General features: G+C 38.0%; 1 protein-coding gene and 1 long non-coding RNA gene across 11 annotated transcripts in view; one reads left to right on the top strand and one right to left on the bottom strand.

Moving 5' to 3' along the window:
• LOC107317331 (uncharacterized) overlaps positions 1 to 12,068 on the bottom strand; it is a 33,484-nt gene that overhangs the window by 7,859 nt on the left and 13,557 nt on the right. For all 7 annotated transcript variants that reach the window (XR_014932565.1, XR_014932566.1, XR_014932568.1 and 4 more), the window contains exons 4-6: positions 6,257 to 6,348; positions 2,457 to 2,639; positions 1,895 to 1,954 (exon numbers count right to left, since the gene is read on the bottom strand). Coding sequence is in view for 1 of the 7 variants with exons in the window: in XM_085510966.1 (XP_085367092.1) it covers positions 1,895 to 1,954; positions 2,457 to 2,639; positions 6,257 to 6,348 (335 nt within the window). In the remaining 6 variants the exon portion in view is untranslated. The remainder of the gene's footprint in view (positions 1 to 1,894; positions 1,955 to 2,456; positions 2,640 to 6,256; positions 6,349 to 12,068) is intronic.
• Positions 3,988 to 9,078, top strand: LOC146758983 (uncharacterized). Of its 4 annotated transcripts, XR_014932583.1 has the most exons (4): positions 4,128 to 4,190; positions 4,834 to 5,050; positions 5,631 to 5,719; positions 8,043 to 8,185. It is a non-coding gene; the product is annotated as an uncharacterized LOC146758983 (long non-coding RNA). The 4 variants fall into 4 exon arrangements; XR_014932585.1 differs by lacking the exons at positions 4,834 to 5,050; positions 8,043 to 8,185 and adding an exon at positions 8,851 to 9,078 and having other exon boundaries at positions 3,988 to 4,190; XR_014932584.1 differs by lacking the exon at positions 4,834 to 5,050 and having other exon boundaries at positions 4,073 to 4,190.

The raw sequence follows: 12,068 nt of genomic DNA, 5'->3' as shown, positions 1-12,068 counted from the left end.
GAATATTTCTATCATTTAGAACAAGATGTATTTGAGATTGAAGGCAATATTTATGTCATTTTAATCTTCTGGAAATTATGTTTATATTTTGTCTCAGACAAACATCATTCTGTTACACAAATAGGCTCCACTGGGTCCTTTACTCTTCTTGTGACTCAATTTATTTGCAGATTTTGTTCAGATGGTTTTGCAGCACTCTGGCTACAAGCAAACGTCCAGTAAAACAGCAGTATCAAAGGCCTCTTCTGCCAAGGACAGTTATTAGAAGGTATTGGTACTTTGACAAAGTTAGCAAACCAAAAGCTTTATCATGAATCAATTAATACAGAAAAAGATACAGTTTTACAGTTTTTTATTACAGATAACTTGAAAGCAAGCGCCTGTTTTCACATGCAAGTCCTTAGAGCCACAGGCTTCTCCTGTGGCAAGATACACAACATGAGTGATGGTGACAGTGTTTTCTTAGCAGTTGTATTACTGGGACATTATTACTTCAATACTGAATTTACTTTCAGTTGTTCCTTCATTCTCAGTAAAAAGATCCTGAACCACTTTGCAATGAGCTCCCTCCATCCTGCATTATCCAGCAATTGCTGGATCAAATTTCAGTCCTCAAGCTTTTCAAACCTAAACCGCAGACAAATCACTCAACTATAAATACTATGTATTAAATACTCAGGGCTCACTGAGGTTTACCTTTCCCCATTTTTACCAGAAACTGTAGGGACTCAGACCAACACGCTCTCACAGGGGGTTGGGGAAGACAGATTTGTGATAAAAGTCATATCTGTAATTCCCTGCTCCCCTCTCCTCTATGATGAGAGTTTTGCTGCAATACAATCCCTCAGTTGCATTAAATGAATTGGTGGGGGTCATAGAGTCAACTCTGTACAACACAGAATTAATCTGGATTTAAAATATCGCAGGGAAAAAGAAATACAAAAGAGGAAGAAGGAATTTTTAATTTGTTTCTTCTCTCTGATTTGGTTCACAACATGATGCCACAAACAGCTGCGTTTGTACCACAGTCACAGTGTGGATGTCAGAAAAAACAGTCAGGTCAGGAGCTACATAAATAGACGGAGCCACCAGGAGAAAACCTCATTGCATGTGCAATAACTCACACTTTAAGTAAATACAGTGAAGTCAGTGACAGTCAGAAGGTTGCTGTCTTCTTGCTAACTTTTTTTCCCTGATTTGCAGAACAGTTTGTATTCCTAAGAGGCTTTCAGAAGAACAACGTGTTTATGGTTTTATGTGTTTATGGTTTTGTGTGCTTACAGTTTTCCCCCTCCCCTCTCCCCCTCGAGAAAGCTTTCGTATTACAGAAATGAGGAGGAAATTAATTAAAAACATTTAGTATAAAGAGATAGGGGGAAAAAAAGGGAGGAGACAGGAGATACTGCCAATCCTCATTCCTTTCCCACTTCTTTGTGCACCCCCCCTGCATGCTGGGCCCTTCTCTGCAAGTCAGTGCAAGAAGGTAGGGGAAGAGTCAGCTCTGACAGAACTGCAGCTTCCTTCAGAAGTGTCTGGGATCTCTCCAAAGGAGTTTTATAGCTTTCATATCACGTTTTTGTATTAGGCATAGCACACACATTCCTTCATTTTTATCTATAAAATTATCACAGAAAGAACTTAACCATAACCAGTCCAGGATTTTCTACTATAAATCAAGTAATAGATTAAAAAAATCACCTATGAATGTTGACTGCTCAGTACTCGGTATCCAGAAAGTCTGCGGATATCTTTATTGTATACACTGACCAAACCTCCAGTTGATTTCTGACGTTTGTGAATGATATGCCCTAACTAGAGGATGACGGGCAGGTAAACCCAAATACTAAAAATGATTCAGATATCAGCTGGACTTCAGTGTGTAACCAAATCTTACCTTGCAGTTTTCCTGTATCCTTTCTGGTCTTGTGGACTTTGGAATAGTCACAATTCCATTCTGTAAAACATAATTCTCATCATTGAAGTTTCCATAGTTTCAAAGAAAATGTTCTCTCTCAAAATCCTTTCATTTCCTCTCATTTTTCAGAGGACATTGTCATTTCCATAGGCTTTTTGCAATTGCAGTTGTATGTAGTGCATTAACTTCCAATACAGATCATATAGTTTATATCACTTCAAAACATCGTTTCCCTGCTTAGTATTTTGAGCTGAGTAACAGAAATCGAACAATACTCCTTACAGTTTAAAACATTTAGTTTAAAATCATCTCTTCTGTTGCCAATTCCTTACATTCTCCACAATCAGATTATTTGCATATTTAAAGTAGCACCTTGTTTTGTACTACATCTTCCTGTACAGCACAATTAGATCACACAATATTAACTTTACTAAAGGCAAAAAAAATTGAGTATATATTCTAGTTTGATAAACAAACCCCACTATATGCTTTCGTTGTCTTCTGAGAGAGGGGAGAGTTTTTTATTACCACCCTCCATTACCTGTATGCTCCAGCATATGCAAATCTGTGCTGGAGTTCTGCCATATTTCTTCACCAGCTGAACAACACTAGGATGGGTGAGTGCTTCCCCTTTGGCTAAGGGACAGTAGCCTTCAAAAACAATCCCTCTGCTCCTACAATAGTCCACCAGCTCCCGAGGTCTTTGGAAAGGGTGATATTCAACCTTTGATAAACAGAAATAAGCTTTTAGTAAAAACCTTGTAAGCACATTTAGCAGAAAACTCTGTCATTGATAAATGAAAATATTTTTGCCCTTTTGCTTTAGAAATGTAACACGAGTGAATTCACTTCTTATGAGATATACATGAAAGCAATTAGTTTTAGAGGATGTGTGAATGATATTAATGCACTCAAAACAATTTACCATTAACTGGCACGACAGGTTGCTACGCACTTCACGTTCACCCTAGAAACAAGGTATTTGGAGCAGTTATCTTCCTTACCTGCTGTTGGACTCGTACTCCTGTTCTGATCAGTGTTTGAGAAATACATGCAAATGCATATTGGGAGAAAGGTCATTTTTATGGGCAATTACATAATACCTTCTCTTCCTCAGAAAAACTGCCTTAATTACTACTCGACTAATGATCTTTTTCAAGTTGCACAGGCAAGGGGAGGAGGTGGAGCCTGGACTGCATTTGCAAGACACAAACCAGAAGAATTTGTCTAGGATGAGGGCCTGACCTCTGAAGCAGTGTGTTGGCATAGACTATAAAGGGAAAATCCTGTATTCCATGAGTGGTGTCACCAACAACATACGGAGGAAGGAGTCGTGCTGCGGAATGAACTGTGCAGGAGACCCTTGGTAGGAAGGAAGATCACAAACTGCCAAGAAGCAGTTAAGAGAAGAAAAGTACCAAGCTACAAGGGCAGCTACTAGAATAAAAAGTTGTTAGAAAGTACGAATCTCAAGTCACTTTCTGGTTTTTAATAAAAGCCAAGACCAAGCCTTTGTACTAGTAATTCCTTATTCCTTTTATTTAAAAACAAAAATGTTTCACAGCTTATACATTGTAAGAAACATACCTTCCTCTGCACTTGGATGAAAATGGGTGGTGCTGGCTTTTGAATAATAAAATACATAATCATGTGATGTGGCTTTGGCTCAGCAGCCGTCACCACTGTTCCAGTGATCTAATTCTTGCGCATTTTGAAGAAAAGTACCCTCCTGAACAACTAACTCAACACGTGGAACCTGGAAAATTTCTTCTGCCATAAAAGGGACAAATGAACATATCCTGTTTCTCATCTTTAGTACATGTTGTCTTTTCAGACAACAATAGGCAGAACAATAGGCTGGCGGTCATTCAATACGCGCTAAGAAAAAACCGTGCCCCTGGAAGGCTGGGCTGAGTCAGCCTAACGCTGCTATGATCTAAATTACTAGGTGGACTCGGGAACAAGGTTCAAGCAGCAGACACATCCATGTCTTCAACCTTTGATGTTTCTTGACCTTTGAGTAGCCTTTGTATTTCATGTTTATATTTAAGAGACTGGCGTTTAGGTCATACAGTTATTCACTTGTTTGCAGCTGAGCCGACTAGAGAATATTCTCATTGTTTATTACACAAAACTGAGGGGAAAAAAAGAATGAGCAAGCAGTTCCTTTCAAAACACTGATTAACAAAATCCAAAGCAAGCCTTATCTACTAGTTCTTTATGCGACTGATTTATAAGACTCAACATCTTAGAGCAACACCAGGTTCTCTCCCAGGTAAGTATCATTTTACACTGATAATTAGATACAGATATACAGCAGCTTCAAATGCATTAACACACTCTGACTATTGCGATCTAATAGAAATCTTAAGTACTGTTTAGAGGGTGTGTTACTCAGTTATTTAAACAGAAATAACCATTTCTAGAGAGGTTCTTTGCACTAAGTGCAATAAATAGTACAGCCTTGAAAATATTAAATAAATACATACATTTTCTGCTACAATTAAATGCTGAAAAACTTGAAGCATCCTTACAGCATCAGGTGAGTTACTGAGCACTTATTATTAATACACATGCTGTCAAAATTCAGTCACTTGTCTAATATGGGTTCAAAGCAGTACAGTTCCAGGCTGTACCGTAAGATTTAAAACAATGACAGCATGTTGAGACGTCCCCTGTTTCTCAAGTAGGCTGTACAGCAAAAAACAAGCTCCTGCATGGGAACATTTTACTTTTTGCCTTTCACTGAAGAGGCTTCCACATTTCATGCACTTAATTTTGTCACACTCAGCTGTGTACCGATATGAGCAAGTATTTTTCTTCTTAAAAGCGTGACTATAATATCCAAAGGCATAAAGTGAAATAATTACTTCTGTTTCGTCTTGTTTGTTTCTTTTATTTTGAAATCTTTCTGGAAGATTCTAGCAGCATGTGAATGCAAGGCACCAGGATCCTGAGCCAGAGGAGACATAGGGTGGGGGGCCAGAATGCGCTTCCCCTCAAAATAATAATTCCTACTTCCTGGCCTGCCCCACCCTTGCTATTTCAGTCACCAAACTTCTCAGGCAAGGGCTGCCCATCAAGTGGCTTAGAGAAAGATCTTGATCTATTCTGGCACTCGGCCCTGAGTGATTTGTGAGTATATTCCGTCATACTTAATAAAAGAGTTTGCAGTTCACGTTACCGAACCCTTCACAGCTGCAATTTGGTCAACCACCAAATTTTCATGGCTGTCATGCTGCAACGGGAGAAAAGTTAAGCCTAACAGCAATCCCGATGCAGGGACCTACACCCTTAGAAGGGGCCACGTGACAGTACACAACCCTTACTCACTGCACCCTGCTGCACATCTTTTCATGTGGATCTCTTCCTGCATCTGGATTTCAGCCAGCCTCTCAAGCAGAATGCATAGACTTAGAATTACTTTTCCTCTAAAAAGTGATTTTTTAGCCCAGAATTGAGTTTTCCTCATAAAAGAACATTTCAAGTGAGTTTATATACAAATGCCAGAAAATCATAGAATCAACTCCTAAAATGCATGTTTACCTTGTACAAATTTACATACATATTTACTTGGAAGTGCTGTGCACCACCTTAAAAAATGAATACTTAAATACGGAGGGAGGAATGGGATAGACATGGGCATAGACACACAGACTCTCAACACTCATCTTTCACAACCACCATTGTTTCAACTTTTTGTCTCTTCTTTCAGCCTCAAAAGACCCCATCAAAAAGACATCAGGAAGTAACTTCTCTTTTGGCACTACCAGCACAATGAGATTAGTAACACTGACACTGTGGGTAAGAGGAAATTTGCTAAACTATTCCATAATTACACATTTTAATTCGAAGCGATTTAGTGGGACACTGCAAAGCTACCCTTAGTTAACACAGTAACAACATCTGCCAGCACAATTGCATGGATACAGAATCACCTCAGTGTCACTTATAGCAATTAAACTTGGTATTCAAGCACACGATCTCCAAAACTTCATTTACTCTGAAGACACTAAATGTGCAAAGATACTTGAATTTTTGTTTTTTCCCCTAAACTATTTTATCATCAAAAACTGATGCACTGACCATTTGTTTAGGACTTAAAACCAGTCACTGACAAGTAGCCTGGGAGAACATGAGGAAATAAAATGATGAAGAATTTTTTCCCTCACTTCAAATCACCTTCCTGAGAGTTTTCCAATGCACGTCTAGAAATGAAAGAGAGGAAACTGCAAGAGTAAGGCTAGATGTGTTTAGTCTTCCAGGCACCAGGATGGGGAGGAGTGGGTCATTAACACAAAACCAAAGCTAGATATTTAAATCTACTACTTCTTCACTCACCTGCTTAACATGTGGGGTAACCACACAGTCTTCCTGTAGTTGCTCAAGATGACTGATAAGAAAATTGCTTACGCCAATTGATCTACACACACCTAACGAGAGAAACAGAAAAAAAAAAAAGGTTTGGGGATGATTCTGCTTGGGATGATTTCTTGAAATATATCACTTTCAAAAGACAAAACTGTTTTGCACAAACCATTTCTGTATAGCGGAACACTGCAACATAACACAGAAAAACACCACCAAAATGTAGTTTGACAGCATTATCTGAAAGCATGATTCTGTCAGAGTCACACTAGGAAATCATTTTGTAATCTAAACACACTGGGAACTCCCCAGTGTATAAAAACTCTGGGTTAAATTCTGGGAAAGGCTACTGCAGTATAAGCAAAGAACAATTGGATCTCACCAGAATGAAAAGAAGGAAATGGTGTTCTGAGCAGCTTGCCAAAACTAAGGAAAAGTGGAACATTTTGCAGAAGACTAATAAGGTGTGAGCAACAAAACACAAGGACATGCAGTTCAAATGAACCACATAACCCTGCTTTTATTTCTACTAGCTTATTACTGAGATGTTACACATAAAACTCAGAATAAAAACTTGCAGTAGTATCTACAAATAACCAAGAAGTTAAAAAGTGTAGGAAGTAGAGCGCATTTTAGAACAGCTGGGTTTCTCCACCTGACATGCCATGCAAGATAAAATGGCATAAGAGCGTTACGAAGGCTTTTTTCAATAAACCTTAGATGTGCATGCATGTGAATTAATTAAGTGTTGACAGTTCTGAAGTCAGACCTCTTCCTTCAAACCTCAGGTACAGTGAAGTACAACTCCCAGTACAGGCCTGCCACCACACTTCAAACCTATCTACTCTTTGGCATGTTGGTCTTCTCAGCTCATAGGGAAACCATGTGCAGCCAGGCTGGTAGCACTTTCCTCAGGCTGCACATTCTACAGACTATTAATCAGACTCACTTCCTTAGTAAATGAACTTTGAATTTACTGACTGGATTCACATTTCAATCTGCAACTCTGCAGAAGGAAAGTCTGCCTCAAGTTGTGTGCACACAGCAGTCCAATCCAGCACTTCTCCCAGCCAATTCTATACAACGTACAGCACGTCTTTATGCAAGTCCTCTTGCATACAAACATCTGTTGCCAAAAAAAGAAAGGAATTAAGCCAAAAATTAAAGTCACTGGCTAACCTCTGACACTTATGTGACAAATGATTTCTGGACCGAAATTCACTTTATTTTGCAGTTAGAACTGCCCTGTCTTGAGGTCAGCAGGGAGGTGTAGACTTGCATTAATATGGAAGTTCACATATGGAAACAAAAAAAGCAACTATTAATGTTGAAATACACGAGCAACTAAACAGTATCACTTGCAGAAATGATCACGGCTTAAGATGCATAAAATAATTAGGTTATAATCTGAATTAGAACAATTTATATCATCTGTATGTAATCTGCCAGAAGGAGATGACCCAATCTTTTGATTTCTACTGGCAAATTACCCTGCAGTGTCACTGCTAATAAAGTATTTAGATAGAGAAGTGAGAAAAACATTTACATTTTTAACACAATGGGTGAGCCAAAACATTATACGCTATTGTTGAAAGCTAAGGAGTTTAAAAAGCATGCTGTTAATTTGCCCTTAAGAATAAAGCTTTTATTTCAGACAGAATTAAAACAAAAATGATATAGATAAAAGATGAAAGTTCTCATTAAACCTGCCCATTCCCACAATAAATAAATAAAATCATATTTTCTTTTTTTCTTACAGTATTTTTGAAGATGTTTTGCTTCTAGCAGAAACCAAGTAGGACTATTGGTATTTGGTATTGGTTATGGTTTTATACACAAAAATTGAAGTACTTTACCTTTGATATTAAATCACAAAATAAAATGCAATAAATATGAAAACTATTACAGTCTGGCTGTATTTAAAACCTTATTTTAATGCATACAGGAAGCATGAATTTGAAACAGCAGAATCTTCTGAAAAATAGAAAGTCCAGATTTCCATCAACAACCAATAGATTCTACTTCAGAGAACTGTTTCCATCCACGTGAATGAATACTACCACTTTTGCCCTAAACTGTCCAAACCTGGGAAAGAGAGCTTCAGAGTACGAGAATATAGAGAATTATATATATTATATAATCCAGCACTTGCTCCATTTTGAATGGAGATGGGTCGATGGATGGACTAGATGATCTTTTCCAACCTCAACAATTCTATTATTTTATGATTCCAATGAAGAACTAGAAAACAATGGACATAAAAACAAAGGTCTAGACCCACTTATGACAATGTATAACAAACAAGATCCATGGAACGATTACATCAGTATTATAACAATAAAAATAATAATAATACATCCCTAGAAACTCAGTGTATATAATAGTTCTTTCAGTATCTCAAAATATTTAAGAATAGATAACAGGTTTCCTTCTCTGTAATTACTGTGCTTTGCTCAGGCACCACAAAAATGCTAAAGGTTTGGAAGAGGCAGCTGAAGATTGCTCTCAATTATGGGACCATTCAAGTAGCTTAACTGGTTCTCTCACATCTGCCTTTCCCTCAACAGGAACAAGGGGTTGGTAAGACAGCAAAGAAAGACTTCAAGGCAACAACGATGCTTCCACAACTGCTAAAAATCAACTGACCCAATGCACAGTGGTGGAACAGAAATCTTCAGCCAGCTTTAAAGAATTACCTGAGACTCTGAAAGACACGTTATAAAACATATTGGAAGGAAAAGAAGGAATATCTTTTCCATCATGCACATAATAAACAGGTTACACAGGTTGGAAAGGCCCACGGTCTCTATGATATACAGATCAAGAATTCTGTAAGAAATACCATTTGCCTATAGAGGAAACTGTAAGGCACAGATTTCAGCACAGCTTGCTAAAGCAATGCTGCAGGCTGAGTGTGTCCCACAAGCAGGGTGCAAGCCAAAGCCTTCACAAAGTAGGTGAGTCTTAAACAGATCCAGTCAGAACTGAGTTCTAAATCTATGACATAAGCCTTTCTCCCATTTCACAGACAGACACAAAGTCTGGCCTAATTGCATACAGGAAGATTGTGGCAAAAGTGATGAGAAGACCCATTTCCTACCCATCACAATGGTACAGGAGCATTACCAGCCTTGAAGCAACTTGCCTGCTACTACAACTCCATGTTGCAGATCACCTCAGAATCACGATAAATTGAGAGGAAATGAACAGAAGTCAAATTCCACTTTCTGTGACAGAAAATTAATTACGAGCATTTGGTTTACACAACAGTTCAACAGTCAATTCAGTTGCATAATGCAGCAATACCAGCTAAATGCATTTTCAGTCTCCAACTCTGGCTGCTCATCCTCATCGCTACAGTGCAACATCATCTCAGTTATACTGACATGGTTTTTTCCTCAAATTCTGTTACACACCAAGTTACACTAAAAAATGCTGCCAAAGGCTGTCTGGTTGTCTTCAAAACTGAATCAATTCCCTTGATGTATATTTCCCTCTCTTGTGACAGTGTTAAGCATGTAGAATCATACTCTGAGTAAAAGCCAGCTTTAAAAAAAAAAAAAAAGGCCTGAAAATATGTTTTATATTGAGAGTATCTCAAAGCATCTGTTAAAAGCAGCTGCTCATGAACAGATGGGCAGACAGGGCGAGTAAAAGCAACTCGGTACAGAAACAACCCCTTAAGGCAATATTGTCACCACACACCATGCTGTGAAGATGTGATCAGAATTACCAGCAACTCAGCTGAATACTTAATATCTTTCACACTGTGTACATCCTTCAAATGAGCACTCTGAAAGTAGCATGAGCACAACATAAATTCTAAACAGTTTCCCTGTGGCTACGAAGGCACAGTTTCCTAAACTGGGATACTGCGGGGACTTCCACATTGGAGAGGATAATGGTTCTCAACAGATATAAATCACAACAAACTGACTCATGTCAATAAAATAACAATGATTTATAGTAGCCTAGAGTCCACTGCCCTGGGTTTAGTGTTCCACATTTGCACAGCAGTTGAGCAATGCCTTTTCTCCCATATAATGTACATTACTTCTTCAGACAATGACTCTCCATTAAAATGTATTTCAACACTACGATCTTCCCAAGGTTTCTTGTGTTCAGGTGGGAACCTCCATCCACTTTGTGTACGCATACGGAATGTATACAAATGTATAAAGTTTTCTTTCAGTAAGCTAAATAAAGATTCACCCTAAATTTATCAAACATAGGCTTAATGTGCTAATACAAATAACATATTGCAACAGAACATGAAACAAAAGTCTGAGGGCTTATTTTTGCACTTAGAATTGCATGTGAAACGTTCCAAAGAAGAGCAAAATATACCAAAGGAGAGTAGATGTTTGTGCAAATTTAGATTAGTTCCTGCTTTCACATCTGCATCAAAATGCCTGATTTGATGTCAATTTCTTATTAAAATACTGCATTTTATGAAGACTTCTTCGGGATTTTTAACACACTAATGTGTTGTCATTTCTTTTTGTATGTCTTTTATTGCAGTCTTATCTGATCAACAGGGTGTGGTGCGACCAACATCCTCACCAACAGCAACCACCTTCAAACCATGAAAACACATCTCTGAACTGTCTCAGACAACAACAAGCCCAGAGACATCTTTATCTGTGCAAAGAGAATGCAGTTCATAGTGTGAATTATGTCTTGCTAAGTAAATCACTTACTAAAAACATAAATGCAACTTGCACACACTCCCTTCCATATGATTTCTACCAGCATGAACATCTGTAAAATAAATATTTGTCAAACTGGAACACAAGTGCAGGTGAATTGTCAGTTGTTCATTCGTCAACTGATGATATCAGCATAGATATAAAATTATTTTTCAGTAAAATCAAAGCACAATACCACCTAGGAATCGGTGTACTAGAAATCTGTGCCACCTACACAAAAATGTATTTGGTTTACTTACCTCCCACCCATATCTTTAAGAAATGATAGATAATGGAGAAGGAAAAAATGAAGACTGCACTGGGCTGTGACCACAAAGGAAAAGGACATGAACATTATTAAGGTTGACCAGATTTCTTCTCTCACCTGGAATTAGGCAGAATAACTTTTTTTCTCAGTTGCAATTACGGCTTATGTCACTTCCTTCAAATCATACGCAAATACTACTAAAACTAACAAATTAACAGAACAATTATTTTAAAGTGTATCTGTTTAATAAAGACATATTAAAGCATTAAGGAATTCCTGACACAAGAATAAGTATCTCAGTAAACAGAAGCTTCACTGCTTCAACTAGATCCTTAAACAGATAAGGATAAAATAAGTTTTAGAGAAATGGCACTGCCAATTACAGTCAAAAACTGGCTAGAGATTCTCATTCTTCCCAGTATTTTTAGATGGAGGAACAAGTAATCATGTGCATGTGTGTATGAAAAGTTTTGAAGATGATGGGCTAACCACAATGCCAAAATCAAGGTCAGTAAAGACACTGCATATGGAAAGGGTTATTTTGCTAGAAACAGACCAATTACCAGTGAGCATACATAATGACTATTCATGATGTCAAAGCAGTTTGCCCACACTGCTTTCATCTGCTAGCAGACAAACGATGCCTATACAGGAATGTTGCAGTTGTCAAGGGAATGTTTGACTCAATGTATGTATCTTGGAATGGGTTCTGTAGGCAGTCTGGCCTCTGTCCTGAGGAATCAGAGAGGATAATTCCACAAAATGATCATGTACGAGACCACAGAAATTCAAACCATAGCCTTGACATTACAAGAATCCTAGCTGACTT

The sequence above is a fragment of the Coturnix japonica genome, chromosome 11, assembly GCF_054131305.1.
Source record: "Coturnix japonica strain WE chromosome 11, WE-NBRP24, whole genome shotgun sequence".
Taxonomy (NCBI): domain Eukaryota; kingdom Metazoa; phylum Chordata; class Aves; order Galliformes; family Phasianidae; genus Coturnix; species Coturnix japonica.
The sequence above is the reverse complement of the archived record's forward strand: the minus strand, read 5'-3'. Positions and strand labels throughout refer to the sequence as shown.